General features: G+C 44.3%; 1 protein-coding gene across 2 annotated transcripts in view; it reads right to left on the bottom strand.

The window, feature by feature from the left end:
* SMTN (smoothelin) overlaps positions 1–23,032 on the bottom strand; it is a 141,038-nt gene that overhangs the window by 26,698 nt on the left and 91,308 nt on the right. Inside the window, exons 11-19 of one of the 2 annotated variants that reach the window (XM_040416719.1) lie at positions 14,591–14,743; positions 14,385–14,460; positions 12,089–12,253; positions 10,217–10,279; positions 6,331–6,391; positions 5,833–5,985; positions 5,370–5,493; positions 4,330–4,481; positions 65–234 (exon numbers count right to left, since the gene is read on the bottom strand). In XM_040416719.1, coding sequence (XP_040272653.1) covers positions 90–234; positions 4,330–4,481; positions 5,370–5,493; positions 5,833–5,985; positions 6,331–6,391; positions 10,217–10,279; positions 12,089–12,253; positions 14,385–14,460; positions 14,591–14,743 — 1,092 coding nt within the window. In that variant the 3' untranslated portion in view covers positions 65–89. The remainder of the gene's footprint in view (positions 1–64; positions 235–4,329; positions 4,482–5,369; positions 5,494–5,832; positions 5,986–6,330; positions 6,392–10,216; positions 10,280–12,088; positions 12,254–14,384; positions 14,461–14,590; positions 14,744–23,032) is intronic. The other variant, XM_040416718.1, reaches the window with a different exon arrangement.

Here is a 23,032-nt window from a genome sequence, read left to right on the forward strand (position 1 = left end):
ACATATGCTCTGTAAACACATCACGCGCACACACCTTGTCAGGAACCGTGAAATTCATTCTCACCATTGTGTCTATGTCGCAAAAAGTCCTAAGACTTTTTGGTTTTTACCATCCCCTTCTGCACCAGGCAGCGGTAGAACTCCTGGATGTACGTGTAAACACATTTCCAGTCCGGTTCTCGCATGCGGACCATATCCTCTGCGTCTAGCAATTGCGGACAGTCAGCGTGCTTCCTAGGGGTGAACGGACAAGGAGAGGTGGAAAGACAGAAGGGGAACCAGTGAACACAGCCCAGTGGAGGGAGAGAAAGAAAAAAAGAGAGAAGAGAGACATTCATGAGTGATTTAAACATTCTGGTGCCATTACCATGAACATACCCATGCTGTGCGTGTCCAAGAACCGAGGTGCATGGTTGAAGAGAACACAAATAAATAAATTCAATGGGGTAACAGACCTTGGACGATTACATGGGGTGTGACTGTAGCTGGTGGAGAGGTGGTAGAATGGGGAAACAGTCCATGTGAAGTGCAAAAAGCCAGAGTTAAAAAGTGACACAGATTCCATTACGAATCTTAGTATATGCAGCATGAGTTGTGTAGATGATGGTGGACAACTAGAAAGAAAAAAAACCCTCAACCCTAGAAGCTGCGTTGGAGACACTATTCTGCACTATAACTATTCCACCCATGACCATGCTAAAACCTAAAGGGGTATTCCTGTCTCAGGATGTACCTCCTCCTGCCTGGATGGTCCTTGGGACTATGAAAAGAGCCAGGTAAGCTGTGCTACACTGTCTTTCTGGAGCTCCCATACAGCTGAATGGGCCTTACAGAAACTGTAGCTGTAGAAAAGTCAAGACAAGTTTGAGATGGGAATACCCCTCTGGTCACAATCCTGGAACCCCAGTAATACGGTATTAGGGGCACATTTATTAAGACCAGCAACTAATATAGGCGTATTTCAGCTTAATAAAGGACCCCCTTATTCTCTAGCCTTATGTGGCAATACATTTATTAACAGTTTAAGGGCTCATTCAGACGACCGTATCTGAATGAGCAGACCATGTGCGTTCTGCATTTTGCGGAAAGGAAAGGCCAGCCCTATGATAGAAATGTCTATTTTATCCACAAAAATGGACAATAGGACATACTCTATTTTTTTGTGGGGCCGTGGAACGGAAGTACAGATGCGGACAGCACACAGTGTGCTGTCCCCATCTTTTGAGGCCCCATTGAATTGAATGGGTCCACATCTGTTGCACAAAATGCGGGACGGATGCAGACACAAATACACGGTCGTTTGAATGAGCCCCAACAGTTATAGATGGGGTGAGGCTCCTTTGGGGTTCAGAATAGTCAGGCTATTATATATCTTTTGGGGATCAAAAGTTTAAAAGGGTTTTCAGAGATTCAGATATTGATGAGCTATCCTAAATATCAGATCGGTTGTGTTCGACACCTGGAAGCCTCGCCAATCATCTCTGTGAAGAGGTAGCAGTGTCCTGGTGAGCGACGCAGCCTCCTCGCAGAGAATGAATATGACTTGCCTAGGAAGAATCCACACCACTTATCCAAGCTCTGCCGCCTCTTATTGGTGGGTGAACCATGTGCTGGACCCCTGCTGATCTGGTACTGATGATCTATCCTGAGGACCGGTCAATAACAGAATCTCAAAACCCCTTTAAGCACAAGTCTTTTTTAGCTATATGCTCCATGGAAATTGGGCTAAGCACATGTGTCTTGACTAGTCAGCTACTTAAAGATGGGGGCATTTATCCAGGGATACAACTTGATAAATGCCTGATAAAGGAAGAAGCGCTGTATCTGGTTGCCAGGTCAGATTTCTCCTTACTAGGAAACAAGAAGAATCTCAGTGTGAGATTAGCCCTACATGGTTGTGACAAGCTACTTGATAGAAGGGTTGAGTGATGGGATGAACATCTATTTTGGCCATCTCCTGTGTGTTCCCAGCTGCTTGATTTCTCACAGAATCCACCACACTATGTTTTTTGTGGTCAGAAGATGACCCAAATATTTCCAGACATGTGAATCCGGCATAAAGATGATTCTAGGGACACACCGATTAAAAGGAACTAAATATTTTATATTGATCTAATAAGATAGATTTAAAAGGGGTTGTGTCAAGTTTAGGGTCCGGCCGCTGGAACCCCCACCAATTCCAAGAACAGGGTTTCCGCTCCCCCAACATGATGTAGCGGGAGGTCGTGCATGTGCACTGACACTCCATTCATTCTCTCTGGGACTGCCGGAAATAGAGTACAGCTCTTAGCGTTTCCAGCAGTGCCATAGAGAATTAACAGAGCGGCAGGATGCATGGACAACCTGACCATTTATCAAAATGGGGGAACAGGACCTCTGTTCTTAGGATCAGAGGGGGGTCCCAGCAGTCAGAACCTCAGTGATCAGTTACTCATTCCCTATCCTGTGAATAGGGGATAACGTCTAAACTTGACACAACCCCTTTAACTCTAATTTCGGAGGAGGATCTACATTTTATGTATACACAGAACAGTGACAGTGGAAGACATCAACATCATGATATACATAGAATTCTAGGAACATGTAGGCGCTCTACATACACAATGTAAATGGAGAATATACCACCAGCAAGCATGCATAGTGCGGTCTTACAGGGGACCTGTCAAACTGACCATGGTGTCTGATCAGCAGGCAGCATGTTAGAGCAGGAGGAGCTGAGCAGATATACAGATATATAGACTGTGCATGCAGAGACTTGTCAATCACTGAGTAGTAGCGCTCACTGGACTCTTAGGCTTAAATGGAGCAGTGATTTAAAAAAAAAAAAACATTTCTAACAAAACTATATAGCAATCTCCAATGAATCTATACCATGTTGCTGGCAGATCAGCCACCATGTTCAACGTGACAGGTTCCCTTTATGAATGTATTAGCCACAGAAAAGCAGGACAATGGTTAACATAAAGTAAGCCATCAACAAGCAGAGGATCAGCAGTGCATACGTGGGAGAATATGGAGTGCTGACTGGATAGTGCCATTACTACACATACTATTTACCACCCCGGGGAGCTGTCTCATTTCCCCAAAAGTAAGAAACGCCAAATCCAATGCAATCCATGCATTAGTGTTATTACTCCAGATACCATTGGATAGAAGAGAATAAGGGAAGAACAATATTTCGATGGATTTCCTGTACTGACAGCCATATAAAGTGCAGAATTTTCCCAAAAAGCGGAAACAAAGCAGGTTAACCAAGATCAATCAAAACTTTGTGTCAATCTTAAAACATAGGGGGGAAAAAAGGAAAATGTTACAGCCCAAAATTAAGAGAAGGAAGCATTTCATGGCAGAATGCAATTAAGACATATTGTAGATGTAATTACAAGCTACATGACTGGCATCAGTGGCAACATGAAAAGATATATGCAAACGTCTGCAACTATGCACCATACCCGTTAAATCTCCAGCACGCCCAACCATCTTTTGGGCTTTCATTTTCACACAGCCCTTCCCTCACCATTGTTCAATGTCATTTTAATGTAATTTGAATGCTTCCCCCCCCCCCCCCCCACTAAGTATATGTTCGTGTATTGATGGATCTGTGCATGGATGAACAAGGACAATTTCGATTTGCATAAAGGCTAATTATATATATATATATATATATATATATATTATGCAATGACCAATTCCCACTAAAAAGAATCCATTTCATTGTACGTTTCTACTGGCGGTACACTAAGACCAACCCTATTTATTCTGAATTAGTAGGGATGATATAGGTGTGCATAATGAAACACTAGAAGTTAACCAGTGATCAGTCAACCTCCGGCACTCCAGCGTTCTGAAACTACAACTCCCAGAATCCTCCTGTCACTGATACAGGAGTTACAAGAATAGCCAAGTGTGCATGCTGGGGGTTGTACTTTCATATCAGCTGGAGTGCCGAAGGTTGCTGTACCCTGCTCTAAGAGCTGGATTTGTGGAGATGGGTATGCAACTACAACATATCTATATACATATAAACTTGTGCAGATAAATGCATACGTTGCATAGTCTTTGCTGTGCATTATGTGAACATGCCTTGAACCACCAGATAGATTTGCTTTGCAGAAGAAAATATATAAGCAGTCTTACAACCAAAGGAGAAGGGCAACAGAAAGAGAACATAATCCTATAATAGGAGCACGTGCATAATAAAGCTTCAATTTACAGAACAATGCTTGCACCTCAGGTCTAATAGATCCGTAGAACGATTCAAGTAACCCAAGACATTGATAACAGTCATATACCTTTACAATGGAGAACATGACATAATTGAATACGTACTCTGCAGCAGAAAATGCCAAGTCAAAATTCTGTCTCCTGTTTTGTGGGCTGAGCGTGTTGTAGTCAAACGCCTCAGGAAAGAAATTATGGACCAAGGCACAAAAGGCCATTCCATCACTCCAGCTAGAAGAAAAGTTCTGGATGTTCACATTCTGGAAGAGAATGCATGCCAACAGTCAGTCATACAAACGCCAAACTTCAAATGAGAAAGACATTGAGACGGAAATAGTTCTATATCCCCTAATGATCCGTACGTTGATATTAAGACAGTTAAAAGGGGACCTAAGGGGATCCTATAGATGGATCCATGCTCCTCATGCTGGAAAAGCAAAGCACTACTGATCAAACCCAAAAGGTGCAGGGTGCTCTGGGAAGTGCTGCTGCACCTTTGTGGTTTAGGTCCACTAATTCTATGATCTATAGCGACCAATTAGATACCAGCGATCATATTTCCAGAGCATTAGGTGGTCTCATTGGTGGTCCAGGCAGACTATTGCTAACGAGTGTTTGTATGACTGCTTGTTAGCGATAATCTGCCTGTGTAAAGGTGCGGTGTGAAATGCTGATTGCACCCGGTCATCAGGTAATAGGATGGTTGGTGTGGACACCTAAATTATCATTTGTTGGCAGCAGATTGTGCCGTCTAAACAGCATCTGCTGCCAGCAAACAAAGATTCTGTACGGGGATGAACACTGGCAGTGATCATTCCTTCCCATACTGTGGAGGAGATTGGTGCATATTTCCTTCCTGACAATAGCTTGCTCATTTACATCACTTGCTACATTGGGCCATGTAAAGGGGTCTTAACACTGGCACCTTGTGTCTGCACTAGGTATAATGCATGAGTTTCCAAGCTCTAATCTTAGGAAGCTGGTGTGACAGAGGTGGCAAGTCTATATGGACTCACTACACAGATTGCATGGCAAGAGAAAAATTAACAAATGGCGATGCCCACCACCTCAGGTACTACACTGTCGTAAAGATGATATCATCAGGTTACAGCGCTGTAGGAGCCCTTTAGAGTTAACCCGACACTTGCCTCATAGCCTCTAGTTTTCGCTTTGCACCAGTCTAACAACATCTGCTTGATACTGTTAGCATTAGGAACACCAAATGCTGAGGATCGGGGGGTGGCAACTTTGGAAAAAGCTGGAGTAGAAGGACTGAAAAAAAAAGAGAAAAAAGAAATGTACATGATTCATAAAAATTAAGCGGATACAGTCGGTTCTTAATTCCATACAGAAGGATAGGAAATTCCGTATTGCTTCCTAATTGGCTTCATTACTAGTTGTGAACACAGAAATTCTAAAAACAATCTGTGAAAGCGAGAATTTCATTAGCAGTTTTCATTAAAAAGGGCCATTCTGTCTTAGTATGCCCCAACAGACCCCACAAAACAGGGATTTTAAATTACAATACTGATAAAGCTATAGAATGTATATACCGGTAAACTTACAAAATTAGGAAACCAAAAGAACGAAGACCATCTAAAATCTCAATACCTTCCACTATCTTTCTCCAGCTTTTCAATCATGGCCTTACGGGCTTGTGTGGCTGGTGTTTTAGGCAGAGCTTGCGCTTTCATGAGCTCCTTCTTCTTTTCTGCTTGCCTCCTCTCCAAGGCAGCCACCCCGTCATCTTCACGATCAAAAACACTGCAGCACGACAGATAAAAAGACCTTTACTGCTCAGGACTTTACAACCAAATAATAAGAAGGATGATTACTCTAGCAGGCCTATAAAATGCAAGCAAATGCCAGCTAAACAAGTGCTAAAAATTAAGCTACACTGGGTAGGTTATACGACACTGTAAAGAGTGTTACATTAAGCTCGGCAAGTTTTAGCACCAACATGAGATATCTCTTGATTAAGAAAAAGTGAAGCTTTTTAAATTCAGTATTTGGCCAAGAAGTGAATATACTATGATGGTACCGTATTGCAGCATGTAAGTTAATGGAGGTTGGAATGTTAGAATGCAGCCCACAGAATTTCATATTTACCTGCCGACCTTCTTAGATGTGGCGCTGAATGAAGATTTTGTCTGGACAACCGTTCCACCATCTGCAAATGATAAATGGGCCTTAGATATATCTAATCAGAAGGCTTTCAGAGTAAAGCGTCAGGTGCAGTGTATAGTACATGTAGGTTAGACATTTTTACTTCGGTTTTAAGCAGCTCATTAAAAGAAAAGTAGTTCATTTTTTAGGAATACTTTAATATGCTTTTATTGTTTTGTCAGTTTAGAGTTGACATCTTTGTCATCATTCAGGTCTAAAGCTAAACGCAAAACTCTGCAGCAAAGTTGAGCTTTGATTTGGGCATAAAACAGTTTAGATGATGGCTAAGGAGAAGTCAGGGAGTGTAGACTGAACATCAGACAGCAAATATGACAGATTTATCAAAGAATGGCTATCTGCAGCTGCTATAGTGTAAAACGACAAACTAAACAAGATATATATATATAGATAGATAGATAGATAGATATACATACATACACACACACACACACACGCAGAAGGACCCGGCTTCGCAAGGGTATATTTCATCTAGTTAATGTTTGTGTGTGTCGTTAAAAGATAAATCGACAGTATCCCCCATAACAATGTCCTCTACAGCACCCCGCCCCTTCGACAGTGACCTCCACAGCAGCTGCCCGTTTATTAGTGACCTCCCGTCTCGTTAAGAGTGATTTCCACAATAACCCACCCCTTTAACAGTGATCTTTACAGAGCTCTGTTCCCCCCACAACAGCCTGCCCCTTAACACTGACCTCCATAGCGGACAGCAGCCAGCCCCTAGAGTGGCCAGAGGTCCGGCTTTCAGACTCCCTGTTCTCTGTCCGGCCCAGGACCTGGACGGACACAGGGATGTTCTTTTGAACAGCTCACTCTCAGACAGCAGCACTGTGCTGTGTGAGTGTGAGCTGCAGGGAGAAAGTCACCCTCCCTCCCACCCCTGCAGCTGACAGAAGTTGATTGTTACCTTAATTTGTTATATATATATTAGGGATCAACCGATATTGATTTTTTTAGGGCCGATATCGATAATTTGTAAACTTTCAGGCCGATAGCCGATAATTTATACTGATATTCTGGGTATTTTTATTTTTGAGAAAAAAAATTTTCCTACACAAATCTGCTGAAAATTAATATGTTTATTGTTAACGTGTATTATTATTTATTTTTAATCTTTTTCATTTATACTTAATATTTTTGTGTTGTTTTTTTTTTTTTTTTACTAACTTTTAGCCCTTTTAGGGACTAGAACCCTTGTCCTATCCCCCCTGCTAGATCTCTATCAGGGTGAATAGGATCTCACACTGTCCCTGCTGCTCTGTGCACACAGCAGCATGGAGCTGACTATGGCAGCCAGGGCTTCAATAGCGTCCTGGCTGCCATGGAAACCGATCGGTGCCCCAGGATTACACTGCTGGGGCTCCGATCGGAGGAGCAGGGGAGAGGGGATCCTGTGGCCACTGCCACCAATGATTAATACTGGGGGGGTGGGCTTGGGTGGGGGAGCGCACTGCGCCACCAACGTTTTTACTATTGGGATGGGGTGGGGGGCGCACTGCGCCACCAATGATTAATACTGGGGGGCTTGGGGGGGGGGGGGGGGGCGCACTGCGCCACCAAAGAAGATAAGTCTCTCATTCATATACAGGAGGCGGGAGCTGGCTGCAGAATCACATAGCCGGCTCCCGGCCTCTATGAGCGGTAGCTGCGATCCGCGGCACCTAAGGGGTTAACTACCGCGGACCGCAGCTGCCGTTCATAGAGGTCGGGAGCCGGCTATGTGATTCTGCAGCCAGCTCCCGCCTCCTGTATATGAATTAATGAAAGACTCATCTTCATTGGTGGCGCAGCGGCCACAGCCCCGCCCGTCCTCTTGTCTCATCTCCTGCCATTGGCGGCAGCGGCAGCAGCACAGGGGGAGGAGACACGGCTTCCTTCTCCCCTGTGCTGCGGAGGGAACACAGAACGCGCTGAGCAGCGCGTTCTGTGTTCCCAATACGTTATCGGAATATCGGCAAAATAGATGCCGATACCGATCAAAATCCTCAATATCGGCCGATAATATCGGTAAAACCGATAATCGGTCGATCCCTAATTTTATATATTTATATTTATATATATATATATATATATATATATATATATATATATACACACACACACACACACACACACACACATATATACACACACACACATACATACACTGCTCAAAAAAATAAAGGGAACACTTAAACAACACAATGTAACTCCAAGTCAATCACGCTTCTGTGAAATCAAACTGTCCACTTAGGAAGCAACACTGAGTGACAATCAATTTCACATGCTGTTGTGCAAATGGGATAGACAACAGGTGGAAATTATAGGCAATTAGCAAGACACCCCCAATGAAGGAGTGGTTCTGCAGGTGGTGATCACAGACCACTTCTCAGTTCCTATGCTTCCTGGCTGATGTTTTGGTCACTTTTGAATGCTGGCGGTGCTTTCACTCTAGTGGTAGCATGAGACGGAGTCTACAACCTACACAAGTGGCTCAGGTAGCGCAGCTTATCCAGGATGGCACATCAATGCGAGCTGTGGCAAGAAGGTTTGCTGTGTCTGTCAGCGTAGTGTCCAGAGCATGGAGGCGCTACCAGGAGACAGGCCAGTACATCAGGAGACGTGGAGGAGGCCGTAGGAGGGCAACAACCCAGCAGCAGGACCGCTACCTCAGCCTTTGTGCAAGGAGGAACAGGAGGAGCACTGCCAGAGCCCTGCAAAATGACCTCCAGCAGGCCACAAATGTGCATGTGTCTGCTCAAACGGTCAGAAACAGACTCCATGAGGGCCCGATGTCCACAGGTGGGGATTGTGCTTACAGCCCAACACCGTGCAGGACATTTGGCATTTGCCAGAGAACACCAAGATTGGCAAATTCACCACTGGCGCCCTGTGCTCTTCACAGATGAAAGCAGGTTCACACTGAGCACATGTGACAGAGTCTTGAGACGCTGTGGAGAACGTTCTGCTGCCTGCAACATCCTCCAGCATGACCGGTTTGGCATTGGGTCAGTAATGGTGAGGGGTGGCATTTCTTTGGAGGGCCGCACAGCCCTCCATGTGCTCACCAGAGGTAGCCTGACTGCCATTAGGTACCGAGATGAGATCCTCAGACCCCTTGTGAGACCATATGCTGTGCTGTTGGCCCTGGGTTCCTCCTAATGCAAGACAATGCTAGACCTCATGTGGCTGGAGTGTGTCAGCAGTTCCTGCAAGACGAAGGCATTGATGCTATGGACTGGCCCGCTTGTTCCCCAGACCTGAATACAATTGAGCACATCTGGGACATCATGTCTCGCTCTATCCACCAACGTCACGTTGCACCACAGACTGTCCAGGAGTTGGCAGATGCTTTAGTCCAGGTCTGGGAGGAGATCCCTCAGGAGACCGTCCGCCACCTCATCAGGAGCATGCACAGGCGTTGTAGGGAGGTCATACAGGCACGTGGAGGCCACACACACTACTGAGCCTCATTTTGACTTGTTTTAAGAACATTACATCAAAGTTGGATCAGCCTGTAGTGTGTTTTTCCACTTTAATTTTGAGGGTGACTCCAAATCCAGACCGCCATGGGTTGAAAATTTTGATTTCCATTTTTTTTTATTTTTGTGTGATTTTGTTGTCAGCACATTCAACTATGTAAAGAACAAAGTATTTCAGAAGAATATTTAATTAATTCAGATCTAGGATGTTATTTTTGTGTTCCCTTTATTTTTTTGAGCAAATATCTATCTAACAGTCATTGCTTTCGTATAAAGAAAACACTGTCAATGGTAAGCACTTTCAAACACCTGAAACATGAAGGAGATTGTAAGAAATTGTATAAACTCACTCTCCGATCGTTTTACATAACTGGCCTCAACAGTAGTGGTTCTTGAGGTTTTGCTGCCATCATCTGTATAATGCAAAAAATGATGTTTGAAAAGTAATTTTTGCTTTGATTTAATTACCGGTAAATACCTTTCTATTGGTGGGTTTTTCTTTTAATTGGATGCAGACAAGCTTATAGTCAGAGTCTGTCACCAGGAAATCCAAGGCACAATGCCTTGTCGGGCTATCTAGTGATCTGTTGCTTCATTTTGAAGAAATATTTTTAATATTTATTAAATATAAATAGTCAATTAAATATTAGAATCTATATGCAAATTAGCATTTAAGTGCACTGAGGGCAGGCCCAAACAATTCTGTGCACCTATGCTCCACCTACTTCCTCTGCCAGCCCCTAATTGCTGATTATTAGGGCCCAGTGAGATGACCATACAAGAAGCTGGGCCTGTCAATCATGAAGTAGGTGCCGGCAAAGGAAGCAGGAGGAGGAAGGGTAAAGAGTAGCATTACTCAGGTCAGTAACACCCACCGTTGTTGTTCCAGTCCCTGCTCGACACACAGGAAACGCATGCTCAGGTCACTGCCGAGGCCAGTTATTGGCAGGGTGGACATTGCCAGCCATTTTCTTTGTGATAAGCAGGGTACACAGAGCGGACAGGAGCAGGGACCAGAGCAGCAACAAGGCACTGGTGAGGTGAACAATGCTTTTTTTCCCCCTTTTATTCCATTCTGGTCTTTTTTCCCCACAAATGTATCCCCCTGGACAATCCCTTTAAGTGGCACACTTGTTGCAGATTTTTGGATAGGATTCCCAACCGAGAAGTGGGGCAGATATACAGCACATGCTGTACCATAAAGAGAATGCGTCATAAATATGCTAATTGGGCTGAAAAGAGACCGAGGGGCTGTACTCATCTTTGCTGGAGCCTAGCCACGCCCATCAGAAGGGTGCCCTGCTCCTCCCTCCTCCTCATCAGCATATGATATGACTTCTAGGCTCCTTGGACCCAAACATGGCCAAATCACTGGGTTATTCAGTTGGGGGAGGGCAGGGCCACAATCATCCTGTCAGTGCTGTGTAAGTATGCTATGGCTGTGCTGAGGAGAACAAGAGGATGGAGGAGCAGGGTGCTCTTCTGATGGGCATGGCTGGGCTCCAGCACCAATAAGTACAGCCCCTTAGGCTCTTTACAGGCTAATTATCATATTTGTAAAAAAAAGTTTTTTTTTTGTGGGGATAGAATACTTTGATTTGGACATAAAGGTATATTTACAAAAGACTATAGCAGAGCTACAGTGCCATACAGTTAGGGTGGTGACAGATTCCCTATGAGTGCTGTATGATAAATATTGTTCTAAACATGTTAGGGTGGGTTCACATCACGTTTTATGCAGAGTCCAGTAAAAAATAAAAATTAAAAAAGTCATTTTATTTGTATTTTTTTTTTACAAATGGTAAAAAAAAAAATAATAAAAAAAAAAATTCGCAATGGAGCTCTACAGTGACAGATGACTGACACTGTATGGCATTAATCTGATCCATCAGTTTAACGTATACGTTTTTTGCATATGTTAAACAGACGGGAAAAACGTGATGTGAACCCACCCTCAAACACATTTCATTTTCACAAATATGGAAATCACCACTGTACCACTGACATTCTAACACTATAAAATTTCTTTATCAACACTCAATAAGCAAGGACAGTGTCTGCATCAAGGTCCACAGCTTTTCAACAATACAGTATATTATTGAGAACGTGACCAAATAATTTAGTGGGGACCGATTCTACTGTAGAACCACAATGAAGACCATTCTATTACTGTTGCATAAAGGAACCTTGGGTAAAAAAGATACCAACAATTAGTTACTTACTTGACTGCATCAACCTCTGTGTCTTAGTAATGGTGCTAATTGCCGAGCCGTGATTTATGGTTTCGCTCTGCCGTAAACTGGTCTGTGTGGTTCGTGCCATCCTGGACTCCTTCTCCTTGTTCTTTAGTTCCTGTAAGCGCTGCTCTCTCTCCTTCTCCCGTTGTTCTAATGTCAAACCAAAATACTTAACTATACAATAAAACTAATTTTTCTGGTTAAAGGTAACTGGCTTAGAACTAATTTTTACCACTGTTTAGTAACTACTTGTATTCCCCAAGTTATGACAATTCTGAAGCATATGTTCCTATGATTCTATTATACGACCCTATGTTCCTTCTGGAAGCTATAAATCAGGGCTTGACAAATTTCCTTGGAATCTAGGAGCCAGCTAAAAAAGTTAGGAGCCAGGCGGAGCCGCGTCATAAAGCCCCCAGTAGGTGCCCCCATAGTGCTCCCCTCCCCCACTTTTCCATAGAGCCCCCCCAATAATGCTGTATACCATTTTACATATACCGCCGCTCCGTCCCCGGACCCTATTGACTATAATGGGGACGGGGGTGGAGCTCCGGCGCAGCATGGCAGTTCGCGGTGAGAGGCCGCCGGACTAAAAAGTTGGACATGCAGTACTTTTAGGCTACTTTCACACTACCGTTCAGAGCGGATCCGTCTGGGGTCTGCCCAGACGGATTCGCTCATATAATGCAGACTTGGGATCCGTTCAGAACGGATCCTTCTGCATTATATTGTAGAAAAAATTCTAAGTGCGAAAGTTGTTCAGACGGATCCGTCCAGACTTTACATTGAAAGTCAATGGGGACGGATCCGTTTGAAAATTGAGCCATATAGTGTCAAATTCAAACGGATCTGTCCCCATTGACTTACATTGTAAGTCTGGACGGATCCGCTTGCCTCCGCACGGCCAGACGGACACCCGAACGCTGCTTGTAGCGTTCGGGTGTCCGCCTGCTGAGCGGAGCGGAGGCTGAACGCTGCCAGACTGATGCATTCTGAGCGGATCACTCAGAATGCATTAGGGCAGTACGGATGCGTTCGGGGCCACTTGTGAGACCCTTCAAATGGAGCTCACGAGCGGAGCCCCGAACGGTAGTGTGAAAGTAGCCTTAGTCCGGCGGCCTTTCACCATGCACTGCCGTGGTGCGCCAGAGCTCTGCCCCCATTATAGTCAATGGGGACGGAGCGGTGGTCCGGCGAAACAGCGGAAGGACGGATCCGACAGGTTGAACAGCCTGACGGATCCGTTCTGCCGCAAGTGTGAAAGTACCCTTAGTTATATAGCTACTGAATGAGACAGAAGAAGGGATGCCTTTAACATATATATCTCCTTGAGAAGCCAATTTGATCCTAAAGGGTTAATTCAAACTGTAATCTAAACTGTGTCCTGTCACTTCTCTTATCTCTCTGCTCCTGCTCCTGTCCCTTAATCTTATCACTGCTGCAACAAAAGCATCAGCCGAGAGCCTCAGTGTAACCTGTTCTAGAGTCTGACTCACGGCTCTTTTAACTCAAAGAATCGAATGAGTCTCTAACTAATTCGGATCTTTAGATTCTTTTAACCTGAGACTCATTCGATTCTTTCTAGACTCCCTCCTGTACTTGTGTCAGTGACCCAGAGCTGCTAGTGCTTGCCTTGCCTCAGCTCTGATTGGTTGGTGGGCGGGGAGGGGAGGGGCTGTCAGAAGCAGCTTCCACTCTAGGATCAGATTACACTCCTCCCGAGTCCCTCCCCTCCCTGCTGCCAGCGTCTCTGCTATTGTGTGCTGTGACGGAGCTGTTTCAAACGGTGCTGCCTCCGGACAGAACGGCAGCTCCGCACCCATCGCCCGGGCACCTTTGAAAACGGGCTGACAAATACCCAAGCGCCAGGACTAAATTCCTGGTCGCCATGGCGACCTGGCGCCTGGGATTTGTCGAGCCCTGCTACAATGAATTGCCATCAATCAGCAATAAAGCTCCAGATAGGTGCTACCAGTAGGAGGCGTGTTCCTGCCAAGTCTGACACTATACAATCAGTGCTGCCAGTATCACACTGTGCAGGGACATCCCCCCGACCCCCACTAGTAACACCCAGATATTCTAGTTGGGTGGTAACCCCACAAACGTTCCTTCAGATACAGGTTTGTACGTTGTGGTTTATAAGGCCTATGCTTCTGCTGGTTTATGATGAGGATTTGTATACTGAGTGGTCTTTGTGCTAGTGCAAGAACTTATAAGTTGTATATTGGCCATTATTACCATTTTTACCGCATCTTTAGCTAATAAAAACCATGTAAGGTACCTCTCTTTCTCTGCCGTAGCTCCCTCATGGCTGTCCTGATTACCCTCCTCTCTTCAAAGTCTGTTGTGGCATCCAACTGCGTAACACAAAAAGAAATAAATGATAAGAGCCTCCAATATACCAATATGTCCCTATAGCCTGAGACTTATCAGGCTAATTTATGTCCATCGGAATCTATCCAGACAATCTGTGCCCATCGGACTCACCATCTTATCAAGCACATCCTCCTCTTCTATAGTGCGCAGTTCCTCAGCTGTCACTTTGCCTTTTTTCTCTAGTTCCACTTTCACATTCTCAGTTGTGCTTGGAAGAAATATCTCAACTTGCCGATTTCCCTGTGGTGATGGCTCCGGCTCAACCTGTGGACCAGCCAGACAACATCTCAAGCACAAAATATTACATTATATAAAATAGACCCATAAACAGCATATTTATCGACAATTTCTGTTGAGAATTTTAAAATCAAGTTCTACCCACCTAAATTTTAATTAGTTGCAGAGCTGAATCTGGAAAACATGTTCCTGGTATCTCACCTTACGTTCCTGGCATCTCATCTCAAATGGATTTCTCATGACATTTACTAGTGAGTGTCTATACACGGATAAGAGACATTGAGATGTGCCCTTTAACGGTGAACAGTGATTATGTATTTGAGATGCTCTATGAAGTACTGTTTTTGGAAGGTGACCGGTGTCCTTAACAGGAAGAACTATAAAACGCTTGACAGGGATTGTTTGGATTAGAAACCAGTCTTTATGTACTTAATAAGGCTGTAGTCACACATACAATTTTTTTTTAGAAAGTTTTACAAGTCAAAGGCAGGAGCGGATCCAAAACTTTAAAGATAAGACTTCTAATCCCTTGTGTCTACTCCTGTGTTTGGAACAAACTGCATCAAGTCTGAATTTGGGCTAAGAGGACTATTAGCTAAAGTGGCTTCATGGAGTCTCTCTCTGCACTCAAGGACCCACCATTTAACACTACAGCTGATTCCTAAAGGTCCCAGCAATAGGACACCTTGTGTTTAGCATATTATCAGGAGACAAAAAAAAAATGAATGTTATAAGCAGTCAACACCTTTAATCTTCACATGTCTTAAGAAATACTCCTTGGCCATGTGCTAGTTGCAACCATGCTACTCACGTCTGAAGAGATCCAGCCTGTAATCTTTTCTGGCCCACGGACCACAATGCCTTATTGAACAACTCCCAAGGGCCACAATAAAACTTAAAAGGGTATTACCACCTGGCACATTTAAACATGCAGGTTCCACTTCAAGGACTCCTAACTACTTGGAGAGTTGGGGTCCTCCTTCTTTCTTGGCACCTCCGAGTGGATTGCCACTAACTCATACTTCTTTCTGCCAAACAATGGTAAAAAGACACATTCCCCTCTATATGGATGACCCAGAGATGGCTACATAATGCACCAATAGTACTTGCTCACCCCTTATCCCAAGCTGTGCCCCACTCATCTCGCCGATATGGAAACTAAATGTGGGCGGACACACACAACCATCCATTTCTGTGACTAGATGGTTGGGGTTGGGGGGCACACAGAATGGAATCGTGGGCAACATGCGGCTCCCAGGCCTCAGGTATGGAGAATGCTTTACTTCATCACATGCGTTATAAGATTTCACTTGTGAAAAAATGAGCACAGCCATAGTTTAAGCCCTCTGCAGGATGTGAAACCAGAGTATATAATGGAGGATTTGGATGGATGAGTTGCTAGTGAACCACACAAACAAAGAGGAATGTGCCTGGCACCTGATCCAAATAGCTATATCAGGACACAGCATGTTACTGAACAATTCAGAGCACTTCGCTAGATGCTTTAAAGGAGACCTGCAACAAATTAACACCATCATATCTGGAGAATTAGAAAGGAAGGAGGTGTGATGTGTCAGCCACACAAGGTGCAGTATCGCAGCTACTACTTGAAGATGCAGCCAGAAGATAGACATTGGACCTCAATATAACAGGTCCTAATAAATACCAACGACCAACGTTTCTATACAACGTAGCTGATCACCTGCATGTTATGTCTAGCTTGAATGTTCCCATTTTAAAAACTATAGTTTGCATATGAGCTCTCTCTCTCTAATATATATATATATATATATATATATATATATATATTATACAGTGTATGTGGTCATTTTACCGGCATGTGAACGAAGGAACAGGCTCCTGACCTGCTAATTTTTAAAGAGAACTTGTCAATAGGATAACGATATAGAGCAGGAGGAGCTGAGCAGATAGTTTGGGAAAAGATTCAGGAAATTTTTTATTTTATGCCTTTAAATCTCTGCTCTTTTTATGCTTCAGTCATGTGGGTGGTGCCACTCAGTGACTGGCGCCTAACTCTGCATGACACATTTGCTGTCAATCACTGAGTGGCTCCACCCACATGACGCCTAAGCATAAAAAAGCAGAGATCTTCATGTATAAATTACAGGTTTTACCGAATCTTTTCCCATAAAACTATATAATCAATCTGCTCAGCTCCTCCTGCTCTATAACATGGTGCTTTTAGATTGTATTGTATTATCATGTTAATAGGTTCTCTTTTAACAAACCAGTAGGCAAATATACAATCTTAACCACGGTCACACGCAAGAGAATGGGAATATGGAAAAAGTGAGTGGCTCTACATTTAAAGATTACGCAATTCTTTTTTCATCCCTGGCCATTCCTTTGTCATACTAGTAATCTTTAGATATTCAACATGAAACTCTGCAGAAGCAGCAGGCATGGCTGACATCAGCTTCTAAAGCTCTGTTGCACGTCCCATGAACAATCAAATAGCAAATACCTAGATTGCTTTTGAAACCAAGTACCTAAAACCCAACAAGACAGAGGACAGCATTGATGCCATTACGAAATACATATGTAAAATTGCAGCTGCACAAGGTTAAAGTAAAAAATCACAGATGACCATCCCCACGTCAGTTCAGAAGCTGCTAGTAAAAGTATCTCAGTTCTGAGGACCATGCCTAATAGTGCTTCAAGTTCTCAACTTCTTGCAGTCCATACAGATACAGTTAACAAACTTGGGGACTTACAAGACTGTTACTCCTAGAGAGATGTACAGAGGAAGATCTGCGAGTGCTGGCGAACCTTGGAGGATGGGGTACAGAACTGCAAGCTTCCTGGGCACCAAGGAAAAGAGTCAGCTCTTGCACTTGCCGAGTCAACTTCTCTTGTTCCAGATGGAGGAGAAGGTTCTCTTCCTTCAAGTCATTGACTGCAGATGTCAGTGGTTCCAACAACATGGCCAAATCCCGCAGTTGCTGTGTGACCTGCTTCTGGAAGAGCATAAATTCATGCTCCTCGTTCTGCATGGATTCTCGGTGGTTATCCAGCTCCTGGATGCCTGCACTAGGCATTGCTGGACAAATTTAACTTGGACCCCTAGATCTGAATGCAGCCTAGGACAGAGGTGGCACTTAGCCTGGACCAGCCGATATTAGCAGTGTGCACTGCAGAGAAGAAACCTAACCTGGACCATAAGATCTGACCACCACCTAGTACTGAGGAGTCACTGGAGGTGGTGCTGGGGGTGGCGTCCAGCAGAGTCCTGGTCACAAATCAGAGTGCATCTAACCAAGGACACAGCTAGGGTCCTGTTCTGATCCCTTTTCTAATCCAGATATGGGGGAATGCTTACAGACAGGAGCTATAAATATATTTACATGTAGACAAAGGGGAAGAAAGATGTGGGCATAGCAGGTGGCAGGAAGCTGCCTACCCCTAGAAATGGAACAACTGAAAACTTAACCACTTTCTTCCCAGCACAGCTGAAATATACAGAATGGTGTGCCTGTTATATAGATGTAATATGGACATAAATGGCTAAAAATGCATTCATTTTCTGTGCCCCCTAGGCTGGTTTCATACATTTCTTTTTTTTTTTTAAAGAAAATGCCAGGAATAGGAAATATAATGGAAGGACTTACCAAAAGCTGCAGCACAATTTTTTTTTTTTAAATAACACACACATATACATACACACACAAGGGTGTACATATAGATTTTCACTGATCAATACCTCAAACTAACAGGAAAAAAATAACTACTCATTCTTCCTCAAAAGAATCTAATTCCATTCTGTAGTTGTTGAAGATAGAGGACAGGAACTGCGCCACAACTGTAGATGGACGTGCCTGGTATTGCAGCTCCACTCACGTGACTAGTGCAAGCTGCAATACCACGCACAACCTGAACAGGGGTGGCGCAGTTGTTGGAAGAAAGCAGCCAGTTTTTTTTATAATCCTGTACAACCCCATTTAATAAGAGCAGCACCTTTGGATTGTTGTACTCCTGGCTGGATTTCACAGGGTGGGCACATCAAAAGCTGTTCTTCTTGGGTGATCTTGAATGTTGATATGGAGGAGAGAACAGTGTTAAAACGCTGTCAAGATACATCCACAGTGATCACCCGTTAGAAGTAACCTTTTTCATAAGAGAATCTGCAAAGGTTTCACAGCCTTGACCAGGAGGACAAATTGTAGCGACTATATGAAAGCTAAGGCTCCCGTGTTCCACCACAACATAGAAGAGGAACAATAAGATTGTTATTTCCCCACGTAAAATGACATTAGAAGATTCCTCCTACACATGCACGTTAATGTTACTTAGCAGCGGATTTCATTAAATATGGTGAATCACTACTGGTCCATAATCATTTTCTTTACATCACAGTGCATGCTGTATTATAATAGGAATGCCAAAAATGGTATCATGCTGCCTTTTACCAGGCTTTCCCTAGGACATGGAGGGGAAGCCTGCTCTGGAGAGAAGACAGATCACCGACAGTTTGGGCTTGGAAACCTCAGGATGTCAGATGTTTGTTCCTGGATCAACATCCTTGAATGCAATATCTCTAGTAGACACCTTTCATCCTGCCAAGATGTCAGTGTGAGCTCCCACTTGTAAGAATAGCAGGGCACCCATGTAGCCTCACACTGGTGCTTCACATTCAGGGTATATTGTCAATGGTAATTTAACACAACCAATTAAAGTCGGTCAAACTATAATGAAGTAATGGGCTAAACCCTTGGTCAATATTAGAAATCACAGTGAACGGGTAGCTTTATAATATTTAAAACATAACATTTAATGATGTACGTAGATAAAATAATGGGCCCTACTATGCTTGACAAAGATGAATAGTTGCCACTAGTAACACTTATCTCCTGAAAAAATGGGCGGAGATATGGAGGGACCAATAAGGGATAGTAATAAAGTAGGGAGATAGGATGAAGGGTAGCCAGGTACCAAGGCAGAGAGACACAGTGCTGGGTCACTTTCCCTAGATCACCCTGTCTCTCTATATCCTCCTCCTATCTAACACAATATCCCTATTGCAACCCTTCCTTAAGATGGACTGCCCAGCTTTGCCCGATAGCCAGAAATGGTCCTTAGGTGGTTACCCTAGCACCAGGGGAGGGGGCAAAAAAGATGGCAAAGATAAATGTGATGAATCAAGAGCAAGCGAATCCACAACTGGTGTGAAATCGCCTACAGTACCAGACACGTTCATACACAAAATAAGATATGTTATCCAAAATAATTAACACTTAATGATGGTGGTATAGTCCCGACGCGTTTCCTCAGTGTTACCTGATTCGTCAGGGGACAGAATTATATCTAGAGAGCCCTTAGGCTGGGCTCAGTTATCCAACAAAATAGGGTCACAGGGGGCACACTGATAAATCAAGCCCACAAAGCTTTTACAGTCTCCCTAGTGGTGGAGAACTGTACAGCAAATGAGGTATGAAGATGAACAATTGTGTGACCTCCAATCGGTCAACCGTTGTAAAGTTAGAGACCGAGACACCCTCTATTTTGTAAGGCCTGTGGTGATTCCTGGTATTTAATCCTCTATCCGTGTGGACAAAGAGATCTCAGGTGCTCAATGTTTAATGCACACCAATGTCCAGGTATAGGTGTCCAGACCTGGAGGATAAACCAGGAGTAACCAGAGGTCAATAGTCTTAACCAAACCTAGTTATATTGTTTGGTAAGACTTCAATCCAAACCTAGTAAACCGGTGATCATATATTCATAAATGCTTCTCATTAACTGAAAGTATCTATTCAATACACTTCCAATAAGAAAAGCATTCTGTCAGTTGATAGTATCAGTTTAACACACATTGTAACCGATCCCCCACCAGTGATGTCACTAGCGGACGTTTAAGAGACGGTACAACATAACTTATCTCATGCTAGTAACAGTCTGGTATAAAAGCATAAGGTAATGAGCAGCTTATCTGTCCAGTCGTTGGTAATGACCGTTCCCAGATATGGATGGATGGAGGGTATTCCCTGGCGTCCCGCGTGTAGCAGTGGCAGTGAGGCCAGGTTCGCGGGTCATTTAAAAAGCCGAGAGGCCCCGCCTCCAAACAACGCCCCCTCATCGTCGAGACGCGTCATCGTCACGTGGTCCTGCCGCTGTTCCGCCTATGGTCACATGATACTCTGTTTTCCTATGACGTCTAGCGTGGAGGCGGATTCCTGTTACCAGGCAACCATGACAACGCTATGCTCTAATAATAGAGCCGAGGTCAGTATATGCCAGGTAGCCTGTCGGAACGCCGCCTTCCCTAGTTAGGTTACAGGCGGCTTAAAGTCTCCACTACACTTACTTGAGGTGGTTGTTATAGTGAGATGCAGGGATGAAATCAAAGGGCAAGTAAGTTCAACCTCTGCTCCCACCACAATCTAACATGATTTCCATTGGTCCGTCAGGTCTGCGGTTCTCCTAATGGAATATTTAAGTTTATAAGCTGGTTCTTCAGGTGACTGTCGTTGGCACTTGATTGCTACAACGCAACCATGTTTCAATATGCCTCTACTGATCCGATCCCCAAAAGGGGAGGGTTTTGGTGACCTAGTTCGAGATGTCACTCCAACAGAAATTTTTGTTGTTGTCCAATTTGTTCTCACAGTAATGCAACCAATTACTGGGGGAAGCTAGGGGGGGGGGGGGGGGGGGGGGGGGACAACCGGATGGTTTCGCTCTTAGGGTACAATATAGCAGCCAAACGACAATTGCTCGTTTAGACCATTAGGGGCTACGGTTTGAAGATGGAATATCCACCAAGTCTCCCTCTGCAATATTTTCCGGTCCCAATCCCCACCCCTTTTGGGTCTTGCGACCAGTTCGATGCCCATAAACCTCAGTCCTGAGGCATCACCCCCATGCATCATGTTGATATGTTTAGCAATGGGTGTGTCTTTGTCATTTCTAATGTCCCCCAAATGTTCACCTATCCGGCGTCGCAACTCACGGGTGGTTTTCCCAATGTATTCAAGACCGCATATGCAGTTGGCCCTGTAGATCACTCCCCTGGTGCGACAATTAATGAAATGTCTGATTTGGTGACACTTGCCGGTGACATTGGCCTGGAATGACCGTCCCTTTTGAATGTGTCCACATGCCACACAACCACTACAGCGAAAACAGCCGATTGGACGTTGGAGCCATGTCTCTTTAAAATCACGTGTGTCGCTGTAGTGGCTGTGTACAAGGCGATCCCTAAGGCTCAGGCCCCTACGGTAGGTGACCTGTGCTGTTTCCGGGATAACCACCTTGATGTCTGGGTCCATGAGGAGAACCTCCCAGTGGTTCTTCAATATCTGTTTAACCTCTGCAGAGCAATCATCAAAAGTACCAATAAGGCGTATTAAACCAGTATCCGGTATTTTAGGTTTAGGATAGAGAAGTTCATCTCTTTTACTACCACACGCTCTTTTGAAGGCACTTTTTAGAACCGCATCTGGATATCCCCTTTCCCAGAAACGACTTCTAAGGTCGTCCGCCTGGGTTTTGAATGTTTCCCAGGTGGAACAGTTCCTCCTAATGCGCAGGTACTGTCCCACTGGTATTCCCCTTTTCAAAGGGAAAGGGTGGTGACTGCTCCAATGTAGGAGTGAATTTGTGGAGGTGGGTTTCCTAAAGATGTCAGTTTGAATCAAGTCATCCCTTCCCCTTGAGATGGAGATGTCCAAGAAAGGCAGAGTGTTCGTTTCAAAGACAGAGGTAAACTTCATGTTTATGTCATTTACATTAAGAGACTTAACAAAATTTAAGAATTCAGTTTCTCCCCCTTTCCAGACGACAAAGACATCGTCAATGAATCTTGCCCAAGTGACGATACAGGAAATGTGTCTATTGGGAACGTCACCAAAGACCAGAGTCCTCTCCCACCAGCCCAGGAACAAATTGGCATACGACGGGGCACATGAACTCCCCATCGCAGTGCCCCTGAGCTGGTGGTAGAGGACTCCGTCAAAAAGAAAGTAATTCCTTGTAAGGACGAAATTAAGTAGTTGCAGGACGAAAACATTATGTGGAAAAAACTGTTGGCCCCTAGTATACAGGAATGATTCCACTGCCCTCATCCCGAGGTGATGAGGTATGGACGAGTAGAGGGCCTCAACATCAATAGAGGCTAGGGAGGTCCCCTCCTCCAAGCTGATGCCCTCCAGGCGACCAAGAAGGTCACTCGTATCCCTCAGGTATGAGGGCAGTGTTTTCACAAATGGTGCCAATATATGATCTAGGTAGATCCCCAAGTTTTGGGTCAAGCTGTTCACGCCCGAAACAATCGGGCGTCCCTTAACAGGGAAACCACCC

The sequence above is a fragment of the Bufo bufo genome, chromosome 2 (assembly GCF_905171765.1).
Source record: "Bufo bufo chromosome 2, aBufBuf1.1, whole genome shotgun sequence".
Taxonomy (NCBI): Eukaryota; Metazoa; Chordata; class Amphibia; order Anura; family Bufonidae; genus Bufo; species Bufo bufo.